We start from the raw sequence: 24551 nt of genomic DNA, 5'->3' as shown, positions 1-24551 counted from the left end.
CCGTTTTCTCTCTCCCTCCCTTCTTAAAAAGTGGGGTTACGTTTGCTACCCGCCAATCCTCAGGAACTACTCCAGAATCTAAAGAGTTTTGAAAGATTATTACTAATGCATCCACTATTTCTGGAGCTACTTCCTTAAGTACTCTGGGATGCAGCCTATCTGGCCCTGGGGATTTATCGGCCTTTAATCCATTCAATTTACCCAACACCACTTCCCGGCTAACCTGGATTTCACTCAATTCCTCCAACTCCTTTGACCCGCAGTCCTCTGCTATTTCCGGCAGATTATTTATGTCTTCCTTAATGAAGACGGAACCAAAGTAGTTATTCAATTGGTCCGCCATATCCTTGTTCCCCATGATCAACTCACCTGTTTCTGACTGCAAGGGACCTACATTTGTTTTAACTAATCTCTTTCTTTTCACATATCTATAAAAACTTTTGCAGTCAGTTTTTATGTTCCCTGCCAGTTTTCTTTCATAATCTATTTTTCCTTTCCTAATTAAGCCCTTTGTCCTCCTCTGCTGGTCTCTGAATTTCTCCCAGTCCTCCGGTATGCTGCTTTTTCTGGCTAATGTGTACGCATCATCCTTCGCTTTGATACTATCCCTGATTTCCCTTGTTATCCACGGATGTACTACCTTCCCTGATTTATTCTTTTGCCAAACTGGGATGAATAATTTTTGTAGTTCATCCATGCAGTCTTTAAATGTCTTCCATTGCATATCCACCGTCAACCCTTTTAGAATTAATTGCCAGTCAATCTTGGCCAATTCACGTCTCATACCCTCAAAGTTACCTTTCTTTAAGTTCAGAACCATTGTTTCTGAATTAACAATGTCACTCTCCATCCTAATGAAGAACTCAACCATATTATGGTCACTCTTGCCCAAGGGGGCACGTACAACAAGACTGCTAACTAACCCTTCCTCATTACTCAACACCCAGTCTAAAATAGCCTGCTCTCTCGTTGGTTCCTCTACATGTTGATTTAGATAACTATCCCGCATACATTCCAAGAAATTCTCTTCCTCAGCACCCCTGCCAATTTGATTCACCCAATCTATATGTAGATTGAAGTCACCCTTTATAACGGTTTTGCCTTTGTCGCACGCATTTCTAATTTCCTGTTTGATACCATCTCCAACTTCACTACTACTGTTAGGTGGCCTGTACACAACACCCACCAGCGTTTTCTGCCCCTTAGTGTTTCGCAGCTCTACCCATACCGATTCCACATCCTCCAAACTAATGTCCTTCCTTTCCATTGCGTTAATCTCCTCTCTAACCAGCAACGCTACCCCACCTCCTTTTCCTTTCTCTCTATCCCTCCTGAATATTGAATATCCCTGGATGTTCAGCTCCCAGCCTTGGTCACCCTGGAGCCATGTCTCCGTGATCCCAACTATATCATAGTCATTAATAGCTATCTGCACATTCAACTCATCCACCTTATTACGAATGCTCCTTGCATTGAGACACAAAGCCTTCAGGCTTGTTTTTACAACACTCTTACCCCTTATACAATTATGTTGAAAAGTGGCCCTTTTTGATTTTTGCCCTGGTTTTGTCTGCCTGCCACTTTTACTTTTCACCTTGCTACCTATTGCTTCTACCCTCATTTTACACCCCTCTGTCTCTACGCTCACACATTTAAGAAACCCTTTCCCTTTAACTCCATCCTCCACTATCCCATTCGACACCCCACCCCCCTTATTCAGTTTAAAACCACCCGTGTAGCAGTGGCAAACCTGCCTGCCAGAATGCTGGTCCCACACCTGTTAAGATGCAATCCGTCCCTTTTGTACAGTTCCCCCTTACCCCAAAACAGATCCCAGTGATCTAAGAATCTAAATCCCTACTCCGTGCACCAGTTCCTCAGCCACACGTTCAGGTCCCGTATCTCCCTGTTCCTGCTCTCGCCAGCACGAGGAACTGGAAGCACACCGGAGATAACAACCCTGGAGGTCCTGCTTTTCAGCATTTTTCCGAGCTCTCTAAAGTCACGCTGCAGAATATTCATCCCCTTCTTTCCGACATCGTTTGTGCCGACATGCACTACCACTTCCGGATGTTCACCTTCGCCCTTCAGGATTTTCTGCACTCTGTCCGTGACATCCTGGATCCTGGCACCAGGAAAGCAGCACACCATCCTCGCATCCCGTCTGTTGCCGCAGAAACCCCTGTCCGTACCTCTCACAATGGAGTCTCCCACTACAATGGCGTTGCCTGCCTTAGGCCTTTTTGGTTTTGGCTCAACAGCCCTATTCTAGTTAACTTTGACTAGTCTATTACAGTCTGCAACTATTCATGGTAACAGGGAAATCATCAATTAACCTTCTTGTCATGAGATCCTTCAAGTCAATTACAAAAATCTATAAAAAGACACAAAGTGCTGGAGTAACTTAGAGTGTCAGGCAGCATCTCTGGAGAATGTGGCTTGATCCTGATCCAAATTAATTAATTATGTGGCCTGAGGAAGGCTGATATATCACCTATCCATGTTCCCCAGAGATGCTGCCTGGCTCCCTGAGTTACTCCAGCACCTTATGTCTTTTGTCGCTGTACTTTACTTGATCTTTGATGCTCTTTCTTTCAGAACGGAAATATTGCTGCAATGGGTGTCGCTCTGGCACAAAGCTTGGGCCAGAACCTTGGAATGATGTGGAGTACCCAGCAGGCAGGACCCAGTAAGTAGAGGGCTGTTAAACAGAGGGGTTGGTGTGCGGACTGTTGCCAGTCATTGTGTGTGGGGGGGGGGGGGGGAATCGGGATCGGACTATTCTGTGTTGGCTTCCTGTTGATCATCAGGTTTGGGTGCGTGGTGGTAGTCAGATGTAAGAGCGTGTTGGGTTGGGTCCAGGGTCGGTGGCAAGGGAAAGAGTTCATGAGTTCATAAGTGATAGGAGTAAAATTAGGCCATTCAGCCCTTCGAGTCAACTCCGCCATTCAATCATGGCTGATCTATCTTTCCCTCTTAACCCCATTCTCCTGCATTCTCCCCATAACCCCTGTCATCCCGTTGAAAGAGGTTATGTCCAGGGATCATAAGATCCAGGGACAAGTGAGTGAGGTGAAGGAGGAGTGGAGGGTGTGGAGATTGGCAGAGAGGGAGTCTGGAGATCCGTACATGGAGCATGGAGCATTGTTGGGTGCCATTGCACATGTCCGAGATCTTCTGAGGTCGTTGTTAAACACACTGAGGATCCTGCTATATAAAATGATGGACTTTGTGATCTACACGTTAAAGCCCCATCGTTTCAAAAGGACCGTTCAGGGTGACACTGGTTCTTGAAATTATTTGGGGGAAAAGGCAAGGAGGTAGAACAGTAATTGGGACTTTGATGCTGTTCTGGATTATCAGAAGTAATTCCTATTAAATTTTTTTTAGATGTTACGCGGGATTATAATTACCTTTTTAGTGAAACTCAATAGGTTGGAAGGTAGTGCAGGAAACAGGGACCTGGTCAGATGAACCTGAGCGTTGGAATTGGGTCGCTGATGAGTTTAAAGATAGCATTGAAATCAGGGTCCCAGTCATTTTCAAGGGAGGGTAGGAAATAGGTCCTAGTGAGGTGAAAAAGAACATGAGAACTGGGACGTGGATAAGTTGAAAAGGAGTGCAGCAAGCAGTACCCTGTGAGCTAAATACCCAGTAATCGGGATTTCTGAATAGAGAGAGATTGCAGATACTAGTATCCGGAGCATAAAACAAACTACAGGATGAATTTAGCAGATCAAAAATAATCTGTGGAGCCAAAGGGATTTCCAAATAATTGGATGTTATTGGAATTTCTCTGTATGAGGAAATAGTTCCCAAAACCATTAACTTTCTAGTTCCTATGTTCATCACTTTTTTTTTTTTTAAATATTTTTATTAGAAGCAATGTACAGTCGTATAAACCGTGGCATATAACATAATACATTTCGTGTACAACTTCTTATTTTAAATTTAACAATAGAGAAATAACGGAAGCAACAAAAAGAGAGAAAAGAAAAGATTAAGGAAAGTAGTGATGTGTAAGCCCCAGAAGTTAACAATTGATAGTTTGTGGAAGGATAGAGAGAAAGAACCCATAAAGATGTGTAAAAAAAAAGAGAGAAAACAAGAAAGGAAAAACAGAAAAAAAAAAGAAAGAAAAAAAGAGCAGAAAAGAAAAGGGATATACCTACTTCATATCTTTCCACACCCCTCACCCAGTTCTGAAATGGTTAATTTTCAGGGTTATGTTGCACCATATTATATTTGTAATAAATCGATGAAAGGAGACCATATCTTTAAGAATTGTTCTGATTTTCCTGCTAGGTCGAATCTCATATCTTCGAGATGTAACATTTCAGACATGCTTGTGATCCACATTTTAAGCATTGGGATGGGTGCATTTTTCCAAAGTTTTTTTGCCGTTATCAAGCCATAGTTAAACCAATTTTGAAATGACCTTTGAAAGGTGATGAAATGTTCATCACCTTTCATTTGAAAATGAAGCACATTTGACCAAATTTAATCTCTGGAATTAGAGAGCCAAATCCCTGGTTCAAGAACTAAGGATCCTGCTTGGGTGGAAATGCCAAATTGTGCTTCAATTTCCTCTGAGGTTCATTCCATAGAGTCATCCAGTCATGCAGCACAAAAACAGGCCCTTTGGCCCAACTTGTCCATACCAGCCAAGATATGCCCTCTAGGCTATTCCCATTAGCCTGAGTAGCACCTATCCCTCTAAACCTTTCCTATCTATGGACTTATCCAAGTGCCCTTTAAATGCTGTTATAGTACCTGGCTCAATTACCTTCTCTGGCAGCTCATTCCATATATCACCACCCTTTGAGTAAAAATGTTGCCCCTCAGGTGCCTATTTAATCTTGCCCGTCTCACCTTAACCCATATGGTGGAACGGTGGTGCAGTGGTAGAGTTGCTGCTTTACAGTGCCAGAGAACCGGGCTCCATCCTGACTACAGGTGCTGTCTATAAGGAGTTTATACATTCTCCCTGTGACCGCGTGGGTTTTCACCGGGTGCTCCGGTTTCCTCCCACACTCCAAAGACCTGCAGGTTTGTAGGTTAATTGGCTTGGTAAAATTGTAAATTGCTCGTGTGTAGGACAGTGCTCGCTGAACAGCGTGGACTCAGTGGGCAGAAGGACCTATTTCCGCGCTCTATCTCTGAAGGCTAAAGTAGTCTCTAAGGTTCATGATACCCCTACCTTGGGTAAAAGGCTCTGTGCTTTCAACCTATCCATTCTCCTCATGATCATATACACCTCTATAAGATCACCCTCCGATGGAAAAATAAAATTCTGGAGATCCATTCCAACCAACTTGCGGCCTATATCAAAGGAGATTTAACATTGGAGAATTGGGCATTGACTTAATGGCTGATAGAAGGTAAAGTACCATCATCTTTCTGAATCATAATCGCTGCAATGTTTCACAGATCATATGAAACATGTATTTATCATATGCCATTCTGCACATCGAAACCATTGCATCTGCACTTCAACTGTTCCATGTTTTATTTCTATTCACAGATAATTGCCGGTGTCCTGATGTCTGGCGTGGTTGTATAATGGAGGATACAGGGTAAGATGGGTCAATCATAGCTAATCTATTATTCCGTCACAACCGCATTGTCCTGCCGTCTCCCCATTATCTGTGTTGCGGTGCCAATCAAGAACCGCTGTTTAAAAATACCCAATGCCTTGGCCTTCACAGCCAACTGTGGCAATGAATTCCACAGATTCACCACCCTCTGACTAAAGAAATTCCTCCTCATCTCCATTATAAAGGTATGTCCTTTAATTCTGAGAAACCCAATCATCCCAGGATCATTCTTGTGAACCTTTCTGGACCTTCTCCAAAACTAGCACATCCTTCCTCAGATATGGGTCTTAAACTGCCCTCAATATTCCAAATGTGGTCTGACCAGCGCCTTATAAAGCCTCAGCATTATAGCCTTGCTTTTATATTCTGGTCCCCTCGAAATGAATTGGCTAAAGAAGGGTCTCGACCCGAAACATCACCCATTCCTTCTCTCCAGAGATGCTGCCTGTCCCACTTTTTGTGTCTTCCCTCGAAATGAATGTCTGCTTTGCATTTGCTTCCCTTACCGCCGACTCAACTTGCACGTTAACCGTTCAAGAGTACTGCACCAGAACTCCCAAGTCCCTTTGCATCTCCGATTTCTGAATCCTATCCCCATTTAGAAAGAAGTCTATGCCTTTATTCCTTCTACCAAAGACTATGAGTACACCTTGCTACATGCTCCTCCATTTGCCACTCATTTGGCCACTTTGCAAATTTGTCCAAGTACTCCTGCAGCATCTCTGCTTGCTCAACACTACCTGCCCCTCCACTTATCCTCAACCATCCACAAATTTGGCCACAGAGCCATCAATTCCATCATCCAGATCATTAACATATAACGTGAAAAGTAGCGGATCCCAATACTGACTCCTACTACGGAACACCACTAGTCACCAGAAAAGCCCCCCTTCATTCCCACTTCTTGCCTTTTACCAGCCAGCCAATCTTCTATCCGTGCTAGTACCTTTCCTCTAATACCATGGGCTTCTATCTTGTTTAGCAGCCTCACGTGTGGCACTTTATTAAGCCCTTCTGAACATCCACGTAAACAGCATCCACTGACTCTCCTTTGTCTTTCCTGCTTGTTTCCCCCTCAAAAAACTCCAACAGATTTGTCAGGCAAGATCTCCCCTTAACAAAAATATGCTGGCTTTGGCCTATTTTATCACATGCTACCAAGTACCCTGAAGCCTCATCCATAATAATGGACTCTAAAATATTACCTACTGCAGAAATTAGATTAACTGGCCTATAATTTCCTTTCTTTTGCCTCGCTCCCTTCTGAAACAGCTAAGTTACATTTGCAAATTTCCACTTCTCTGGAACCATTCCTGACTCCAGTGATTCATGAAAGATCACTACTAATGCTCCATAATCTCAACAGGTACCTCTTTCAGAACCTTGGGGTGTAGTCCATCTGATCCAGGAGACTTATCCACCTTCAGACCTTTCAGCTTCCCAAGCACCTTCTCCTGAGTAAGAGCATTGCACTCACTTCTGCCCCCTGACTCTCTCGAATTTGTTGATGTCTTCCACTGCGAAAACTGACGCAAATACATTTTCAGTTCATCCGCCATTTCTTTGTTCCCCATTACTACTACTCCGGCTTCATTTTCCAGCAGTTCAATGTTCACTCTTGCCTCTCGTTTACTCTTTATATATCTGTAAAAGCTTTTAGTATCCTCTTTTCTATTAAACAGCAGGTTGAATCCTAACATATTATGATCACTGCCTCCTAGGTGTTTCTTCATCTTAAGCTCCCTAATCGTCAGGTTCATTACACAGCATTGTAATTACACATTGTGTACGGACTCCCCTGGTCCTACTCTCATTCTGTCAAACTCCCAATATTTATATAAACAACTGACCAATATTTGGTATCCTGCCATCTGATATCTTTCATTGCCTCCTGCTTTGCCAAATTCTCTCCTGCGCCTTCCCTTTGAACAAATGAACATGCAAAAATGAAATCTGTATAAAGCACAAATATCCATCTGCCTGTTCCATGCTGAGGATGGGTGGAGTGTCACCACAAAGCACCTCCTCCCACCATCCTCACCAAGCCAAAATGCAATCTCTGGAAATGATTTTTAAGAAGGGAAAACATGCAAGGGTGCATAAGACAGAATCAAAACGTAGGAAATTAATCTCTGTATCCCTCAGGCAAAGTCAGTCCAGTAGACCACAAGAAACAAATGTTCTTTATCTACCAATAAATCTCTAAAATCTGATATTGGATAAATGTTGATAATCAGTAGATCAGGGTGCTGCTGATAGCAATAGTTTAGTCACAGTCTTGCATCGTTATTTATGCCACTGTCCTCTTTTATTTCCAATGCAGCAAAATATTTCAAATATTTTGCTCAGATGGAACCAATATTTTTTTTAATTATATTTTAGGTAGAAAAATTACTTTTATTATAAGTGCTGTGTCAAATAAATCACAATGATGATTTTGGTGTCTCGAGTGCAGAAGTACACTACAGTACAAAGTGGGTCAATGCAAATGAAAGCATTGGGCAGGTTTATGGTTGAAGTCATTCTTTAGATCCTGTATTATGTAATCACCTTTCAATTTCTAAGTGTAGGTTGCTATAAATCATAGACAAGTGCACGCTAAATTTGGCCCTGCTTTGATTCACACTTGTAAAATGCAGTTTCTAAATGGTAATTAAGTGGCAAAATGCAACCTATTATCCAGCTCGCACCTTTCTCCAATTGTTGCAAGGATACAAAGTATCTATTTCCTTTCCAGGTAGGCCCATATTATTGAAAATATTATTTTATGTATATAGTTTAATGGCATCTACAAACTTTTTAATGGCATCTACAAAACTCAGGGAAGAAGAGGAAATGCAATGTTTTTTCTTGGGTTGCTTTGAGTACTAGCTCGTGAACTGTAGACGAGTAGCTATTGTCAGCAATGTGAACACAAATGGAGGCACGAGGATCAGGAGTTGCTACAAATTTAAGATTTTTTTTTAAATGGAGGAAGAAAATGGTGGGTATATGGAACGAGCTGCAGGAGGAAGCAATTGAGGCGGGTACTATTTAAAAGAAATTTGGACCGGTACATGGATAGGAAAGGTTTGGTGGGATATGGGACAAACATGGACACAAGTTGGAGATGAACAACAAATAAATACTGAGCTTGCCAATGCTGCTCATATCCCAAAATGTGATTTTTTGTTTAATATGCTGAACAGGCTTTCACATTCCCATGATGGTAGATTTAGAAAGCAAGGGTTGTGGTACAGTTCATTGTTCATGATATTTTGTTCCTGTTTGTACTTTTAGGCACTATCTCCCAAGAAAATTTTCAAGATGCAGCATCAGCGATTATAATCAGTTGCTACAAGCTGGAGGTGGCACCTGTCTTTTTAACAAACCTCTCAAGGTAAGGCCTTTGGATAAATGATAAGTTATGGCCAAAAATACTTTCTGAAGTGAGAATCCTGTTTAATATCATTTGTTTATTATCATTGTTGAATGTAAACTGTCATTAGTACTGAGGATCAAACACTTCAGTTGGCTTTAATCCCGACACATATTGATTACTGGCAGGTCAGATATATTGTGTTACGTTCAGTGTAGCAGTTCTCTATGTAGGAGATATATTTGTGTGCCAGCAGTACTTTTACCTTAGAGATACAGCACGGAAACAGGTCCTTCGGCCCACCGAGTCCGCAATGACCAGTGATCCCTGCACATTAATACTATCCTACATACACTGGGGATAATTTACATTTATACCACAGCCAATTAACCTACAAATCTGTGCGTCTTTGGAGTGTGGGAAGAAACTGAAAATCTCAAAGAATGGAGAGAACGTACAAACTTCGTACAGACAGCACCCATAGTCGGGATCGAACCTAGGTCTCCGGCGTTGTAAGGCAGCTACTCTACTGCTGCACCGCCATGCTGCCCTTTAACTGCTGTTAGCTACTGTTTTTGTGTAACAGTAACTTCAGTCAGAAAGACACTGACATGCACACATTGCAATTAGTTGCACAGATCCAATGGTTTAAATCCTTCCTTCATTTCAACTAGCGTTACATTCATATAAGCTTCGAAAATGGATTTTACCTACTTTCAGTGCACTTGTTTGGTGCAACCTGCATCAATGCACTTGGACATAAAGTGCTGGAGTGACTCAGCGGGTCTGGCAGCATCTCTGGAGAAAAGGAATGGGTGACTTCGGATCGAGACCCTCCTTCAGACTGAGAGTCAGGGGAGAGGGAAACTAGAGGTATGAAAAGGTTCAGAACAAATCAGATCCGACACCGATGACTGGGGAAAGGTGGAGCCCACAATGGTCCATTGTTGGCTGTGGAAGAGGTGAAAATGATAGGATACAGACAGTGAAACGAGTGAACAATGCGCTTAGTGTTACCACCAAATCAGTCCCCACCCTCCACCATAAGATTGTGAAAAGGATTAGAAACATTTGAAGCATTGTTAAGGGAGTTTACATCCAGGAAGACTAGAGTGGGGACTACACAGGGCGGGACAATCGCTGTCAGCTGCTGACACTATACCTCAGGGCATTCTTGGAAGAGCATCATCCCTAGAATGAATACTCCTCGAGGCAACTAGATGAATATGGTTGGGCCAAGGACAATGCACAAGGAAATTCCTGCAACAATGTTCTAGGGCACACCTGCCTCTGGGAAAACATCAGACCACATGGACAGGTACATGGATAGGAAGGGTTTAGGTGGATATGAGCCAAATGCAGGCAAATGGGACCAGTTTAGATGGGGCATCATGGTCGGCATGGATGAGTTGGGCCAAAGGGCCCGTTTCCGTGCTGTATAACTCTGACCTCTCTATGAGCCAGGGATTGTACGCCAACAACCAGGATTGTTCATTCCAGCTTCACACAGCACTGTTGTATTTGGAATTGATCACTAGAAAGTCTATTTGATGTACGGTTGATTTATAGGGACATAGTGTCCAAAATCCAGTATTGAGGTATTTTTAAATTTCATCTTGAGAGAAAAGCACAAAAGTATTTGGAGTTGGGGAAGAACGATCTTCTGTTTCATCCAAGGACTCTCCCGCTATCCCACACTTTATCCCCAAAGCAGCACCAAGAAATTCAGGATCAAACCATCTTGAAACATCCAACTCATTTTACCATATTCTATTCAAGATGTAAATAAATGGAATCACTTACAAATTCTGATTTAAAGAATTTTGCTTAAATTATATTAGACATGGGTTTAAGGTGAGGGGGGAAAGATTTGATAGGAACCTGAGGGGTAACCTTTTTACACAAAGGGTAATGGGTATAAGGAATGAGTTGCCGGAGGAGGTAGTTGAGGCAGGTTCTGAGTTGAATTGAGTTTGTTTTTTGTTTTACAGTCATGACATTTAAGAGACATTTGGACAGGTACAGGGATAGGATAGATTTAGAGGGTTATGGGCCAAGCGTGGGCATGTGTCGGGGTAAGGTCGGGGGGGAGTTCCCCCCGCCACGGGTACCATGTAATCCCGTGCTACCCGCTCCATGGTCGGATAGTCGGTGACTAAACCGTCTCCCCCATCTGGTTTGCCTGGTGAGGAGGGGTTTGTGGACCCCCAGCAGGACCAAAAACAAAACTTGTCAAAGGGCGAATGAGCTTCTAGCGAGCCGACGGCCATCCACACTTCAGTAGAAGTTGCGATCACTGTTGTACATAGCAATGTAAGCAATGATGATAAATTACGCACATCAAAATCCTGTACTTCCAGTGGCGGAAGTCCGCAGGAATTGGAGGACAGAAATAATAATAATAATAATAATACATTTTATTTGTAGCGCTTTTCAAGGACTCAAAGTCGCTTGTGGTGCGTCCGTCACCGTTCCCGTTGGAAACCAACACCACCGCGTCGCTAATGTTTTCAACGATGATGATGATGCGGGCATGTGGGACTAGTGTAGATGGGGCATGTTGGTCAATGTGGATAAGTTGGGCAAGATATTTCCATGCTCTATATATGTTAGTTGTTACGACAGAATGTACCTGTTGATAGTCACGGCCTACGTGAGTCGTACCAATGTCCCATAAATTCCAGTTATCCACTAGACTCCGTGTTTAAGTTAAACAAACACTGATTTATTTTGTAAGATGTCCAAAACTTACATGCACGGCCAGGAATGTTTAATCACAGTAAAACACAGTCTGACACGGTCCGACACGGTATGACACGTCCGACACGGTACGACACGATACGACACGGTAAGAAAACCGTTTGACTCCACTGGTTATTTTGTGTGTTTCTTACTCTGTCTCTGAGGCACCATTTTGTTTCTTCAGCACTAAAGCCAGGAGAGCAGCAGCCCCTCTACAGGAAGTACTATATATTTATCAAACCTGATAAGCCTGATAAACCAGTCTGTTCTAGATACAACATGAAACAAACACAGCAATTAAACATTATCTCACTATGCTTATTCTGCTTGTTAGAATAAAAGGAATTACAATATAATTCTTTCCCCTTACATTAGTTATGAAGTAAAGTTTAAAATGAACCTGTCCTCAATTCCACAGCTAGTTGATCCTCAAGAATGTGGGAATGGATACGTGGAAAATGGAGAAGAGTGTGATTGTGGATCGGCAGCAGTGAGTAGATGCTACTGTACCCGGAATCCACTGTCCATAATATTCTGTCTTACATTGCATTGAAGGTCTTTGCATGAAATCTGTTTTGCCCCAGTGTTACCCAAACATACCAGCTTTATTTAATACAATGTTGGTTAGAAGAGAGAGCAAATTGACGATTTTATGTCAATTTTACACAGTGGTGCAAACCCTTCTCTATCTATAATAACAAGGCAGTTTGCAGTTGTGATACCAAAAATAGTTGAAGAAGAGGCTAGATAAGATGGAAAATATCAGCCGGACAATTCCATTCATTGCACTATGTTCTCACCAACTAGTTGCTTATATGTGACCAATTTTGTTGGATTGCATTTCTCTGAGTCTCTTATGATTTTAATGCTGGGCAGCCACGAGGGGGAAATAAAACAATTATAGATGGGTCAAATACAAATGTAGTTACATTGTTGCAGACTAGTTTACCCCTTCTCACTGGTAATGCCCATTTGAAAGGATAACCCCTTATTATCTGTACATATACTATAGAAATGTAAATAATATTTTTTTGTTCCCTTTTGATCCTATTGTACCATTTATCTGCCATTTATCGCAAGCCTTGGTTGATCTGGTTCAACATTGTGTTGCACAGTTTTATCAAAGCTCATATACAATTGTCTTTGCACATATTTGAACCCCAGATAAATGTGAGACCCACCTTTATGAAACCATTAAACTATTCATTTATCTTTGTATTTGCGAAATGCTTCTATAAAATCATGGTAATTTTATTTTACCTCATCAGGAATGCAGCAGAGCTGGTGGGAATTGCTGCAAGAAGTGTACTCTTACCCACTACGCAATGTGTAGCAATGGCCTCTGCTGCAGAGGTTGTCAGGTAAGATGCCAGTGAACTCAACCAGCTGGTCGGTGGACCGCGTCAAATGTTGGTTATTCTGTAATGAGTGACTCATCTCCTGACCCCCCCCCCCCCACCTCAAGCCTTTCCACATGTATACATCATCAGTCAGTGGATGAGAGCCGCTCCAATCACTCAAGAAACACAACATCTTTCAGGGCAAAGAAGACTATTTGATTGACTCCCCGACCCTCCCTGAAGTCTATACAATCGACAAGATGACGGCAACAACTAGCATAAGCTTCTCCGATATCATTAATTAAACAGACACAAAAAATGCTGGAGTAACTCAGCGGGACAGGCAGCATCTCTGGAGAGAAGGAATGGGTGATGTTTCAGGTCAAGACCCCTCTTCAGATTAACCAAATCCATGATGTCTATTGTCTAGATAGGACAGTGGGAATGGGCACATGAGAATGTCACAAACTGCAGAATTGACCTCCATTGACACTTGAGCTTGACTTGGAATAATTATCACTAATCCATCATTATGGGTCAAAATCTTGGAACATCCCATCTAGCAACAATGTGGGAATGTGCTCAACACAAGGATCACACAAGTTTAACAAATAACAGCTCGCCACCATCTTCCAAAGAGCAAATTTGAATGTAGATTAATGTGGGGCTTGTTGCTGATGCTCACATCCCATCTCAAGGTTTTATTATAATTTACAATCACTCTTCCACAAATGGGAACCCAAAGCTCAAGATAGGCACAAAATGCTGGACAGGCAGCATCTCTGGAGAGAAGGAATGGGTGAAGTTTCAGCATTCTGAAAAAGGGTCTCGACCCGAAAAGTCATCCATTCCTTCTCTCCAGAGATGCTGCCTGTTCCACTAAGTTACTCCAGCTTTTTGTGCCTATCTTCGGTTTAAACCAGCATCTGCAGTTCCTTCCCACACAATTCAAAACCCAATATTGTTTCACTTCTCTGGATGAAGTAAAACCTCGCCCCTATGTTTTTTGCAGTATGAACCACGAGGTGAGATTTGCAGGCAGTCTGTGAATGAGTGCGATATTGCAGAGACCTGCTCTGGGGACTCCAGCCAGGTAGGAGAATTTCTCCTTTTCTCATCACAGAAATCTCATGTATTACTGATCCCATCGTTGCCGTTACTTTGAAAGCAAAAACACTTGCTATTTGGGATGTAGACAAAAATGCTGGAGAAACTCAGCGGGTGAGGCAGCATCTATGGAGCGAAGGAATAGGTGATGTTTCAGGTCGAGACCCTTCTTCAGACTGATGTGGGGGTGGGAGGGAGGGGGGGGGGAGGGAAGAAGAAAGGAAGAGGCGGAGACAGTGGGCTGTGGGAGAGCTGGGAAGGGGAGGGGAAAGAGGGAGAAAGCAAGGACTACCTGAAATTGGAGAAGTCAATTTTCATACCGCTGGCCCTTCGAGCCAGCACCGCCATTTAATGTGTTGAGCAGTACATTTAGTTTTTGAGTCTGAAGAAGGGTCTCGATCCGAAAAACGTCACCCATTCCTTCTCTCCAGAGACGCTGCTTGTCCCACTGGGTTACTCCAGCATTTTGTGTCTATGTTTAGTTTTACACTGTTGTTCCTGGCTGGTTTTGTCAATTACACACGTCATCATTGTCTCTGGATACTTTAATACGATTATTATGTGCATTCCTCAATATTTTTATTCAGTGAAATCAAGCGTAGAAATCTTTGCTGTCTAAATGTGTATCAACATCTGAAAGACTGAAAATTCCATTGAAACACTCTCTGCTATGATCTGTGTGGGATTTCATGAGCCTGTACTTACCTCTATGGAGTGAATGTCAAGTTTATGATTAACTATGTGGAGAGCTAAATGGAAAGTAAAGGGCCTGTCTAATTTGGGAGTCATTTGCGCGTCACGCAGGTGGCGCGCGAAGATTTTGTGAATCCCAAAATCCGGGGGCGCCACACGCGACCGCGCGTCACTGCCTACACCACCATGCCTCACCACGCGCCATGCGCGCGTAATGCACGCCATGCGCATATCACGTGCGCGTCACGTCGCGCGCGACGTGTGTCATGACGTATAAATTATGTTGCGTTAATGACGCGCAAATGATGCCCAAATTGGACTGGCCCTTTAGGGGCCCTGACCTCCAACGAGACTGGATGTAGTTTTATTCCACTCTATTGCCACTTTCATTCAGAAATTCAAAGTGGAAGAAAGTCTCCAAACTAACTCTGAAGGACCGTGAAATCCTTCCTGCAATACAAAGTGATCCCATTGATTTCATGATTTATCTTCCTCCAGTGCCCCTGGAATGTTCATAAGCTGGATGGCTACTCTTGCGACAATGATCAGGTAAAGTGTTTCGTCAAGATTACACATTTGGACGCAGTTTTTGACTTTTGCACTTTCTCCTTCTAAAGCATGTTATGCAAATCCACTGGAGTTATGGGTCCATGGCTGATTGATCCAGGTTTAATTTTTTCTCTCAAAATGTATTTACCTTGAAAAGCAGATGTTTAGTTATAGAGCAACAAAAAAAACTGCTGGAGGAACTCAGCAGATCAGGCAGCATCTCTGGAAGGAAATGGACCGATAATGTTTTCGAATGGGACCCTTCATTCAACTGGTGGAGTAGAGGAGAGGTAGTTGCTGGAAAGGGATGGGTAGACCCAAATGTGGTCTTTCCACTTCCTTCCACTGTTGCTGCCTGAACTGTGGAGTTCCTTCAATGGTTTGTTTCCTGTTCAAGATATTAACATCTGCAGTCTCGTGTGTGTCTTGCTTACTCAAGGATGCAGCTTGGGTCCTCAACAATTGTTTTTTGCTTTTCCACTAACTTTCTCAAGGAACTCAAGTCCTCAATAATCTCAATCCCATCAATATGACACACTTCATGCCTCTACATCTGGTCTTACTCAGTAGGTATCAACAGGGTATTTGACCCCAGGAACCATGAGATGTCCCACAGTGGGTCTTATAGTAGCGATTTCTGGTCATTTATTTAAAACATAAGGTGTATATTTGATGTTGATGGTGACATTCCTTCACTCCCAGCCGAGACCTCTTGTCTCTATTGCCACCAACGATTCAGTGCACTTCAAGTCCAAAGCCCGAATGATCTTTAAACACTAAGGCAGTACCCACTGAATAAACCCACTGATGCTTCTAATGTTCATAAGTGATAGGAGCAGAATTAGGTCATTCGGCCCATCAAGTCTAATCCACCATTCAGTCATGGCTGATCTATCTTTCCCTCTCAACCCCATACTCCTGCCTTCTCCCCATAACCCCTGATACCTGTACTAATCATGTATTGTACTAATCAAGTACCAGCCCATGCTAATCGAATATGCTATTTCAGTCAGGATTTCCAAACTTTACTTCAAATGCTTACAATATGATTTTTGTTTGAGACCCAGTCTGAGTATAGCCTGCCTTTCAGGAGACGTAGTATCTATTAATTGCTGATGTTATATCAATGTGCGCCCCAATGCCCTTCATTATAGGTTTAGATCCTCTCAACTCGTTTGAAAACAAAATACATTAAGGCATACTTTGTTCCAAATGAATTTGAAGGCAGCTTGGTTTACTTTGTTATTATGCTACTTTGATCATCATGTCCTACCTATATTTGGGCCGATTCTGTTCCCAGCTGCCAACAGGAAAATACCTAATCCAGAAAACATGAGGAGCTTACTGAGGTGCATCCATCTGCTAATGTGGTTACATAGGCAAAGAGCCCCCCTAGTTGGAACTCAGACTGGTCTGATGTGCCATATGGGAACTCACTGAAACGTCTGTGGGAGTGGAGAGGTGACCTGCGAAGAATGAACGTTGAAACAGCAAGCCTCCCTAGGACCATAAAGTAAAACCAAAAATAGGAGAGCTGATAAGTTATTTTGAACATGCTCAGTGTGAGGGAGGGGTGCCTTATGTTTAACAGTATCTGCAATCATCCAAATGTTTCCATATTAATGCACTGACCCAATTGGAGGAGGTAGTTGAGGCAGGTACTATAACAACATGAAAAAGACCTTTGGGCAGGTAAATGGATAGGAAAGGTTTAAGGGAGACATGGGCCAAATGCATGCAGATGGCATTAATGTGGATGGCACATCTTGGTAGGATGGGCGAGTTGGGCCGAAGGGCCTGTTTCCGTGTTGTATGACTAAGACCGCACTGAATCGTAGCTTCCCATTTTTGCATTTCAGGGCCATTGTTTAGGCAACAAATGCCAGACCAGGGACAGGCAGTGCAATTACATCTGGGGTCATGGTATGTATGCACTAAATTGATCCGTCATTCCCTGAATGAATCAACCTTTTATATTGAATAAAGCATGGTTTTGACTATAACGTCCTAATTGAAGTCGGCTGATAAATTTCAAATGTGGAATTAAAAATGATTAGCATCCCTATGTTATGTAAATTTATATAAAGAAGGAATAATTTTGATTTTTAACTACCAATTTTGATTTAATTTAATTGTTGAATGAGTTGTTTAGAATTTCAATGATCAATATTAAAGGTATAGAATAAAAATGCATACATTAATTAATAAATAATGCTATAACAGTGTTTAAAAGACACTTGAACAGGTATGTGGATAGAAATAATTTAGTGATATGGGCCAAATATGGGCAAATGGGACTGGCATAAATGGAGCACCTTGGTCGGCCTGGACAAGTTGGGCTGAAGGACCTGTTTCCGTCCTGTAATTGTGACTCTAAGAAGCTCCTGTTTCATTATTCTAGGATTTGAGGAAAATGTCAGTTGTTGCATGTAGAACTATCAGCAGTTTCCCATGGAATAGCTGTGAGCTGTTAAAATGTGGGTTGGATTACTAAGTGGGTTGGGTTACTAGGTTCAGGGGTCCTATGTAAATGCACATCAGAGTCCCATCTTTCCACTTCTCATCAGCCCTTTCTTGCCTGCCCCCTGACATTTGACTCCTCACAAATTTCACTGGCAGATTTCCCACTTACACAAATAAAAAAATGTCTAATTTTATTAATGTTTTGCATCACACACAGACAGCTCACCAAATCCATGCATTAAGCCAAGGTCCTTCAAACCAGCCAGTGCAGCCTTAATGTTGTGACGCAAAGGTCATAAGGTCATATGTGATCGGAGCAGAATTAGGCCATTCGGCCCATCATCTACTCTGCCATTCAATCATGGCTGATCTATCTTCTACCTGACCCCATTCTCCTGCCTTCTCCCCAATCCCTTGATAAAGTGCTGGAGTAACTCAGCGGGTCTGGCAGCGTCTCTGGAGATGCTCTGGAGAACATGGATCGATGAAGTTTTGGGTCGGGACCCGTCAGTCTGAAGAAGTCCCAAGCTATCAATGCTCTCCAGGGAGGCTGTCTGAAGCGCTGAGTTACTCGCGCATTTCATGTCTTTCCAATGTATAAAACAGGCAGCAATGCTCTCTGGTTTCTTCATCAGGAGTATGTGAAAGTGCAATCGGCAGAAGGAGTACACCACCTCCAATATCACTGTACTGTCATTCCCCAATCTGGTCTACCTTCACTCTTAACAGGAACAGACTGTTTCTGAACTATCTCACTTTTTTTGTAAACCAGCATCAGCACCTCCTTGTTTCTATGGCACGTGGGAGGAAACCGGAACACATGGAGGAAACACTGTAACTTGGTGATTCATTGCTAACTTCACTCTGTAGCCCTTCAGTGGTGCCCATTCTGAACATTCCTTACCCCGACAATGATTCAGTCTGCTCCTTACACACTGCAAGCACTAATCTCTTAGCTGCACTTATTTTCTGCAGCCTGCCCCAGGTCCAAGCAAGCTTTAGCCCCGACTATCACTGCTATCCCATGACATGGACTGCACACTAGTGACAACTAAACCTCAGCCACCAGGTACTGAACTCCGAGTTCACACCACCCTGAAGACCTATTGACAGCTCGGACCACTGACCTGTTTTTAAATATCTCCGAAGACTGGTGACATATAAAAATGTTCAATAAATAAAATATAAAAATTATCTTAATAAAACTTAATGGATAATTAATTAACTTAAAACATATAGCAATCAATTAAAACATTAAAGTAAAGTAACACAAAGTAAAGTAAAACATAAAGTAAAATTAAAACTTAGTTTTATTTATCTTTACAATTAAACGTGTTGACTCCAAAAAATAATGGGACTACACTACAATCTGACATTGCATGGCAGCACATGCTCAACTCTTTGCTGGACTTAATGATGAGTCCCCTGGTCATTCAGAAGGTCATGTGTGTTAATGTGTGTGACCTCCTGCTTGTCCCTGATGTCTAAATTGCCATGTGCATTTGGAACTCAGAGAAAGATGACGCAGCTGCGCCAGGGACCCTGGTTTGATCCTGACCCCGGGTGCTTCGTCTCTGTACGCGGAGTTTGCACATTTCTCACTGTGACTGCGTGGGTTTTCTCCAGGTGTACCGGTTTCTTCCCACGTGCCACAGATGTGCGGATTTGTAGGGCAATTGGCATCTCTAAAATTGCCCCTGGTGCGTTGGGAATGGATGAGAACGTGGGATAACATCAAACGTGTGTGAACGGGTGATCAGGGCAGACGTGGTGGGCCGAAGGGCCTGGCTCCATACTGTATCTCTAAACTAAACTAAACTCCATACCAGCAGGTCTTTACTAAACCCCAAATAAAAAATACATTCTTGTCCTTTGTCTCAGACGACATCTTTAAGAGAAGCACTTAAAAGAAGTGAACTCATTGAGACAATTTATTTTCCTCTACCTGTTCCCTAGCGGGCAACTAAAATGTACATTATGTTTATAGCAGCAGTTAATGAAAAAAACGGAATAGACCTAAGGAAATAATTTTAAGTTGTAAAAAACGACTGAAAGCAGACAGTTTGGTTATCTTTAAGATTCTGCAGATCGGTTATGTTATGAAAAACTGAATGTCGAGGGAACTGAGAAGGGAAACTGCGGCAAAGATGGTCAAAACTGGCTTCAGTGCAGCAAGCAGTAAGTGGCTACCTTCAATTAACCTCCCTGGTGTAAAGTAGTCTTTTGCTTGAATCACATTGTCGTTTCCCATTGGGTGAGCTTTGACGGGCCCTTTACTTTCCACGTGAATCAAAGTATCAAAGGAATGTATGACACCAGATGAAAACGAGTTACACAGAATATCCGCAGATCCCTGGGAATCTGGGGATCACTTGGTACCTTATACCATAACAACATTTAAAAGACATGGATAGGAAAGGTTTAGAGGGATATGGGCCAAATGCAGGCAAATGGGACTGGCGTAGATGGGGCATCTTGGTTGGCATGGACGTTGCGCCATCGGGCCCCCCCCCCCTCCCCCTCCAATGCTCCCAGTTCCAGGGTCCATTGGTCCATTTATGGTTCTACCCTAATTGTTTTGCATACATAGAAACATAGAAAGTAGGTGCAGGAGTAGGCCATTCGGCCCTTCGAGCCTGCACCGCCATTCAATATGATCATGGCTGATCATCCAACTCAGTATCCTGTACCTGCCTTCTCTCCATACCCCCTGATCCCTTTAGCCACAAGGGCCACATCTAACTCCCTCTTAAATATAGCCAATGAACTGGCCTCAACTACCTTCTGCGGGAGAGAATTCCAGAGATTCACCACTCTCTGTGTGAAAAAAGTTTTCCTCATCTCGGTCCTAAAAGATTTCCCCCTTATCCTTAAACTGTGACCCCTTGTTCTGGACTTCCCAAACATCGGGAACAATCTTCCTGCATCTAGCCTGTCCAACCCCTTAAGAATTTTGTAAGTTTCTATACGATCCCCCCTCAATCTTCTAAATTCTAGCGAGTACAAACCGAGTCTATCCAGTCTTTCTTCATATGAAAGTCCTGACATCCCAGGAATCAGTCTGGTGAACCTTCTCTGTACTCCCTCAATGGCAAGAATGTCTTTCCTCAGATTAGGAGACCAAAACTGTACGCAATACTCCAGGTGTGGTCTCACCAAGACCCTGTACAACTGCAGTAGAACCTCCCTGCTCCTATACTCAAATCCTTTTGCTATGAATGCTAACATACCATTCGCCTTCTTCACTGCCTGCTGCACCTGCATGCCTACTTAAATGACTGGTGTACCATGACACCCAGGTCTCGTTGCATCTCCCCCTTTCCTAATCGGCCACCATTCAGATAATAATCTACTTTCCTGTTTTTGCCACCAAAGTGGATAACCTCACATTTATCCACATTATACTGCATCTGCCATGCATTTGCCCACTCACCCAGCCTATCCAAGTCACCTTACAGCCTCCTAGCATCCTCCTCACAGCTAACACTGCCCCCCAGCTTCGTGTCATCCGCAAACTTGGAGATGTTGCATTCAATTCCCTCGTCCAAATCATTAATATATATCGTAAATAGCTGGGGTCCCAGAACTGAGCCTTGCGGTACCCCACTAGTCACTGCCTGCCACTGTGAAAAGGACCCGTTTACTCCTACTCTTTGCTTCCTGTCTGCCAGCCAGTTCTCTATCCACATCAATACTGAACCCCCAATACCATGTACTTTATGGATATTGAACCACTGAATATCCCTACATACGGCACAGTGGTGCAATGGTAGAGTTGCTGCCTTACAGCGCCAGAGATCTGGCTTAGACCCTGACTCCAAGTGCTGTCTGTATGGAGTTTGTACGTTCTCCCTCTGATCGCATGGGTTTTCTCCGAGTGCTCCGGTTTCTCCCACACTCCAAAGCCGTACAGTTTTGTCGGTTAATTGGCTTCTGTAAGTTGTAAAATCGTCCCGATTATGTAGGATAGTGCTAGTTTATGGGGTGTTTGTTAGTGTTCCTGGACTCGGTGGGCCGAAGGGCCTGTTTCCGCGCTGCATCTCTAAAGTCTAAAGACTCAGGATCATTTATTAATGATTAATGACATGTGCATCATCTTGAATCTTAATTAGGATTTGTTTCCGAGGTTAGTAACCGAATTCTCTCTGTTTTGTGCAGGGATGTTCTTTGTGGTTATCTTTTCTGTTCCAATATCACTCAGCCTCCAAGACATGGAACTCTCATAGGAGACATTACTAGCATGGTGTTTTACCATCAAAGCAAGTACCTGGATTGCAGGTAACAATTCACCTGCACTGTCTGCAGAGTCTAGCATAGCTAAGTAGAGGTATTGCTGAACTTTGATTTATATTAATTAATACTCAGTGACTTATTTGACCCACAATAAAATGAAATAAAAATGTCTGGTAGGAACTCCCTCAAGATATATAAAAGACTCATCAATATCAAAGCACCACAATTAGTTACTTATAGAGAAGAGCTTGCTGAACTCTGAGAAATTATTAAAGGATTTAAATGTTGCTCAGTAATTAAAGGTTTAGGTTTTGGTTTATTATTGTCACATGAACTGAGAAAAAGTGAAAAGCTTTATTTTGCAAGTTATCCAAACAGATCAGATATACAGAGTGTAGAAAATAGTTCTCAGCATTGCAACGTATTAGATCTGTAGACAAGGTCCCATTGTCCTCAATGGGGTAGAGGTGAATTGGACAGTACCCTAGCAAATGGGATGGCTGTTCGGGGGGGGGGGGGGGGAAGGGAAATAAAGTGCCTCCCAGTCCGCAGTCCTACAATCCACGCTGAAAACAATGAGGTCTAACCAGGCACAAGAAGATTCACAAGTTCACTAGTCATATGAGTAGAATTAGGCCATTCGGCCCATCATGTTATGGTTATATGGTTATATGTCTACTCCACCATTCAATCATGGCTGATCTCTGCCTCCTAATCCCATATTACTGCCTACTCCCCATAACCCGTGACATCCGTTCTAATCAAGAATCTGTCTATCTCTGCCTTAAAAATATCCATGGACTTGGCCTCCACAGCCCTCTGTGGCAATGAGTTCCACAGATTAACTACCCTCTGACTAAAGAAATTCCTCCTCATCACTTTTCTAAAAGATCGCCCTTTAATTCTGCGGCTCTGACGTCTGGTCCTAGACTCTCCTACGAGCGGAAACATCATTTCTACATCCACTCTATCTGTGCCTTTCATTATTCTGTAAATTCCCTGCAGATGCCACTGGTAATGGCAGCATTTAATCTCCATTCTACCTACTCCTGAACTGTGGCTATTTAGAGCCAACCATTTTGGCGAGCGTGTTGTCTCCTCTAGGCCACATCAGACAAGATCAGCAGATCTCTTTCGCTGATGAACCAGTGCAAGATTTACAGCAGTTCAATCTTCTCAAGTTTAGCATTACTGAGACTGCAGCTTCTTTGCTTAAAATCTTAAAATGTTAAAATGTCCTTGTGGCTATGGTGGAATTCAAACTCACTTCCACTACAAGAGTCCAGCCCTATACAGCCCCACAACAAATAGTCCTCCGTCATTTTCGCCATCTCCAACGTGACCCCACAACTCGCCACATCTTCCCATCTCCCCCTCTGTCTGCTTTCCGCAAAGACCGAACCCTCCGTAACTCCTTGGTCAATTCTTTCCTTCCTACCCGCACCACCCCCTCTCCGGGCACTTTCCCTTGCAACCGCAGGAGATGCTATACGTGTCGCTTCACCTCCCCCCTCGACTCCATTCAAGGACCCAGGCAGTCATTCCAGGTGCGACAGAGGTTCACCTGTACCTCCTCCAACCTCATCTATTGCATCCGCTGCTCTAGATGTCAGCTGATCTACATCGGATAGACCAAGCGTAGGCCTGGCGATCGTTTCGCCGAACACCTCGGCTCGGTCTGCATCAACCAACCTGATCTCCCTGTGGCTCAGCACTTCAACTCCCCCTCCCATTCCAAATCTGACCTTTCTGTCCTGGGCCTCCTCCATGGCCAGAGTGAGCACCACCGGAAATTGGAGGGGCAGCACCTTGTATTCCGCTTGGGCAGTTTGCACCCCAGCGGCTTGAACATTTGACCTCCAATTTTCAGTAGCCCTTGCTGTCTCCTCCCCTTCTCAGCTCTCCCTCAGCCCTCGGGCTCCTCCTCTTCCTTTCTTCTTTCCACCCCCCCACCCTGCATCAGTCTGAAGAAGCGTTTCGGCCCGAAACGTTGCCTATTTCCTTCGCTCCATAGATGCTGCCTCACCCGCTGAGTTTCTCCAGCATTTTTGTCTATCTTCGATTTTTCCAGCATCTGCAGTTCTTTCTTAAACAGAGTAATTATGCTGGTTTCACAGGGTCTTAGTGATGCATTATTTATACTTAGCTGTGACAGCTATGATTGATTGATCAGGACAATGAGAAAGAATGCAATGCATGGACAGAGTTTGGCTTTGATGCCTTGCTTCTTATTACCTCAATTGCTGTCATACTGGCCAGTGTTTAGTGGATTTGAGTCTGGTTTGTAGCCACCAAAAATCTATGTTTGAAACACAGTATGGAATGTAGTTTTCAAGGGCCTGTCCCACTTAGGCGACTTTTTAGGCGAGTGCAGCTCGCCACATGATTGCCACATGGTCGCCACATGTTCGCTGGTGGTCTCAGGTGAGTCTCCTTCATGGTCGTGAGGAGTTCCCGCATTCTGGGAAC

General features: G+C 43.2%; 1 protein-coding gene across 2 annotated transcripts in view; it reads left to right on the top strand.

Annotated features, from left to right (window-relative positions):
• The window catches only part of adam11 (ADAM metallopeptidase domain 11), a 140530-nt gene that overhangs the window by 98408 nt on the left and 17571 nt on the right, over positions 1-24551 (top strand). For both annotated transcript variants that reach the window (XM_033035391.1, XM_033035390.1), the window contains exons 13-22: positions 2599-2689; positions 5525-5576; positions 8877-8976; positions 12116-12187; positions 12966-13058; positions 14050-14130; positions 15336-15386; positions 17246-17309; positions 19928-20027; positions 22008-22127. In XM_033035391.1, coding sequence (XP_032891282.1) covers positions 2599-2689; positions 5525-5576; positions 8877-8976; positions 12116-12187; positions 12966-13058; positions 14050-14130; positions 15336-15386; positions 17246-17309; positions 19928-20027; positions 22008-22127 — 824 coding nt within the window. The remainder of the gene's footprint in view (positions 1-2598; positions 2690-5524; positions 5577-8876; positions 8977-12115; positions 12188-12965; positions 13059-14049; positions 14131-15335; positions 15387-17245; positions 17310-19927; positions 20028-22007; positions 22128-24551) is intronic.

This window comes from Amblyraja radiata, chromosome 16 (genome assembly GCF_010909765.2).
Source record: "Amblyraja radiata isolate CabotCenter1 chromosome 16, sAmbRad1.1.pri, whole genome shotgun sequence".
In the NCBI taxonomy this organism is placed as follows: Eukaryota; Metazoa; Chordata; class Chondrichthyes; order Rajiformes; family Rajidae; genus Amblyraja; species Amblyraja radiata.
This window is presented reverse-complemented; position numbering and strand designations above follow the sequence as displayed.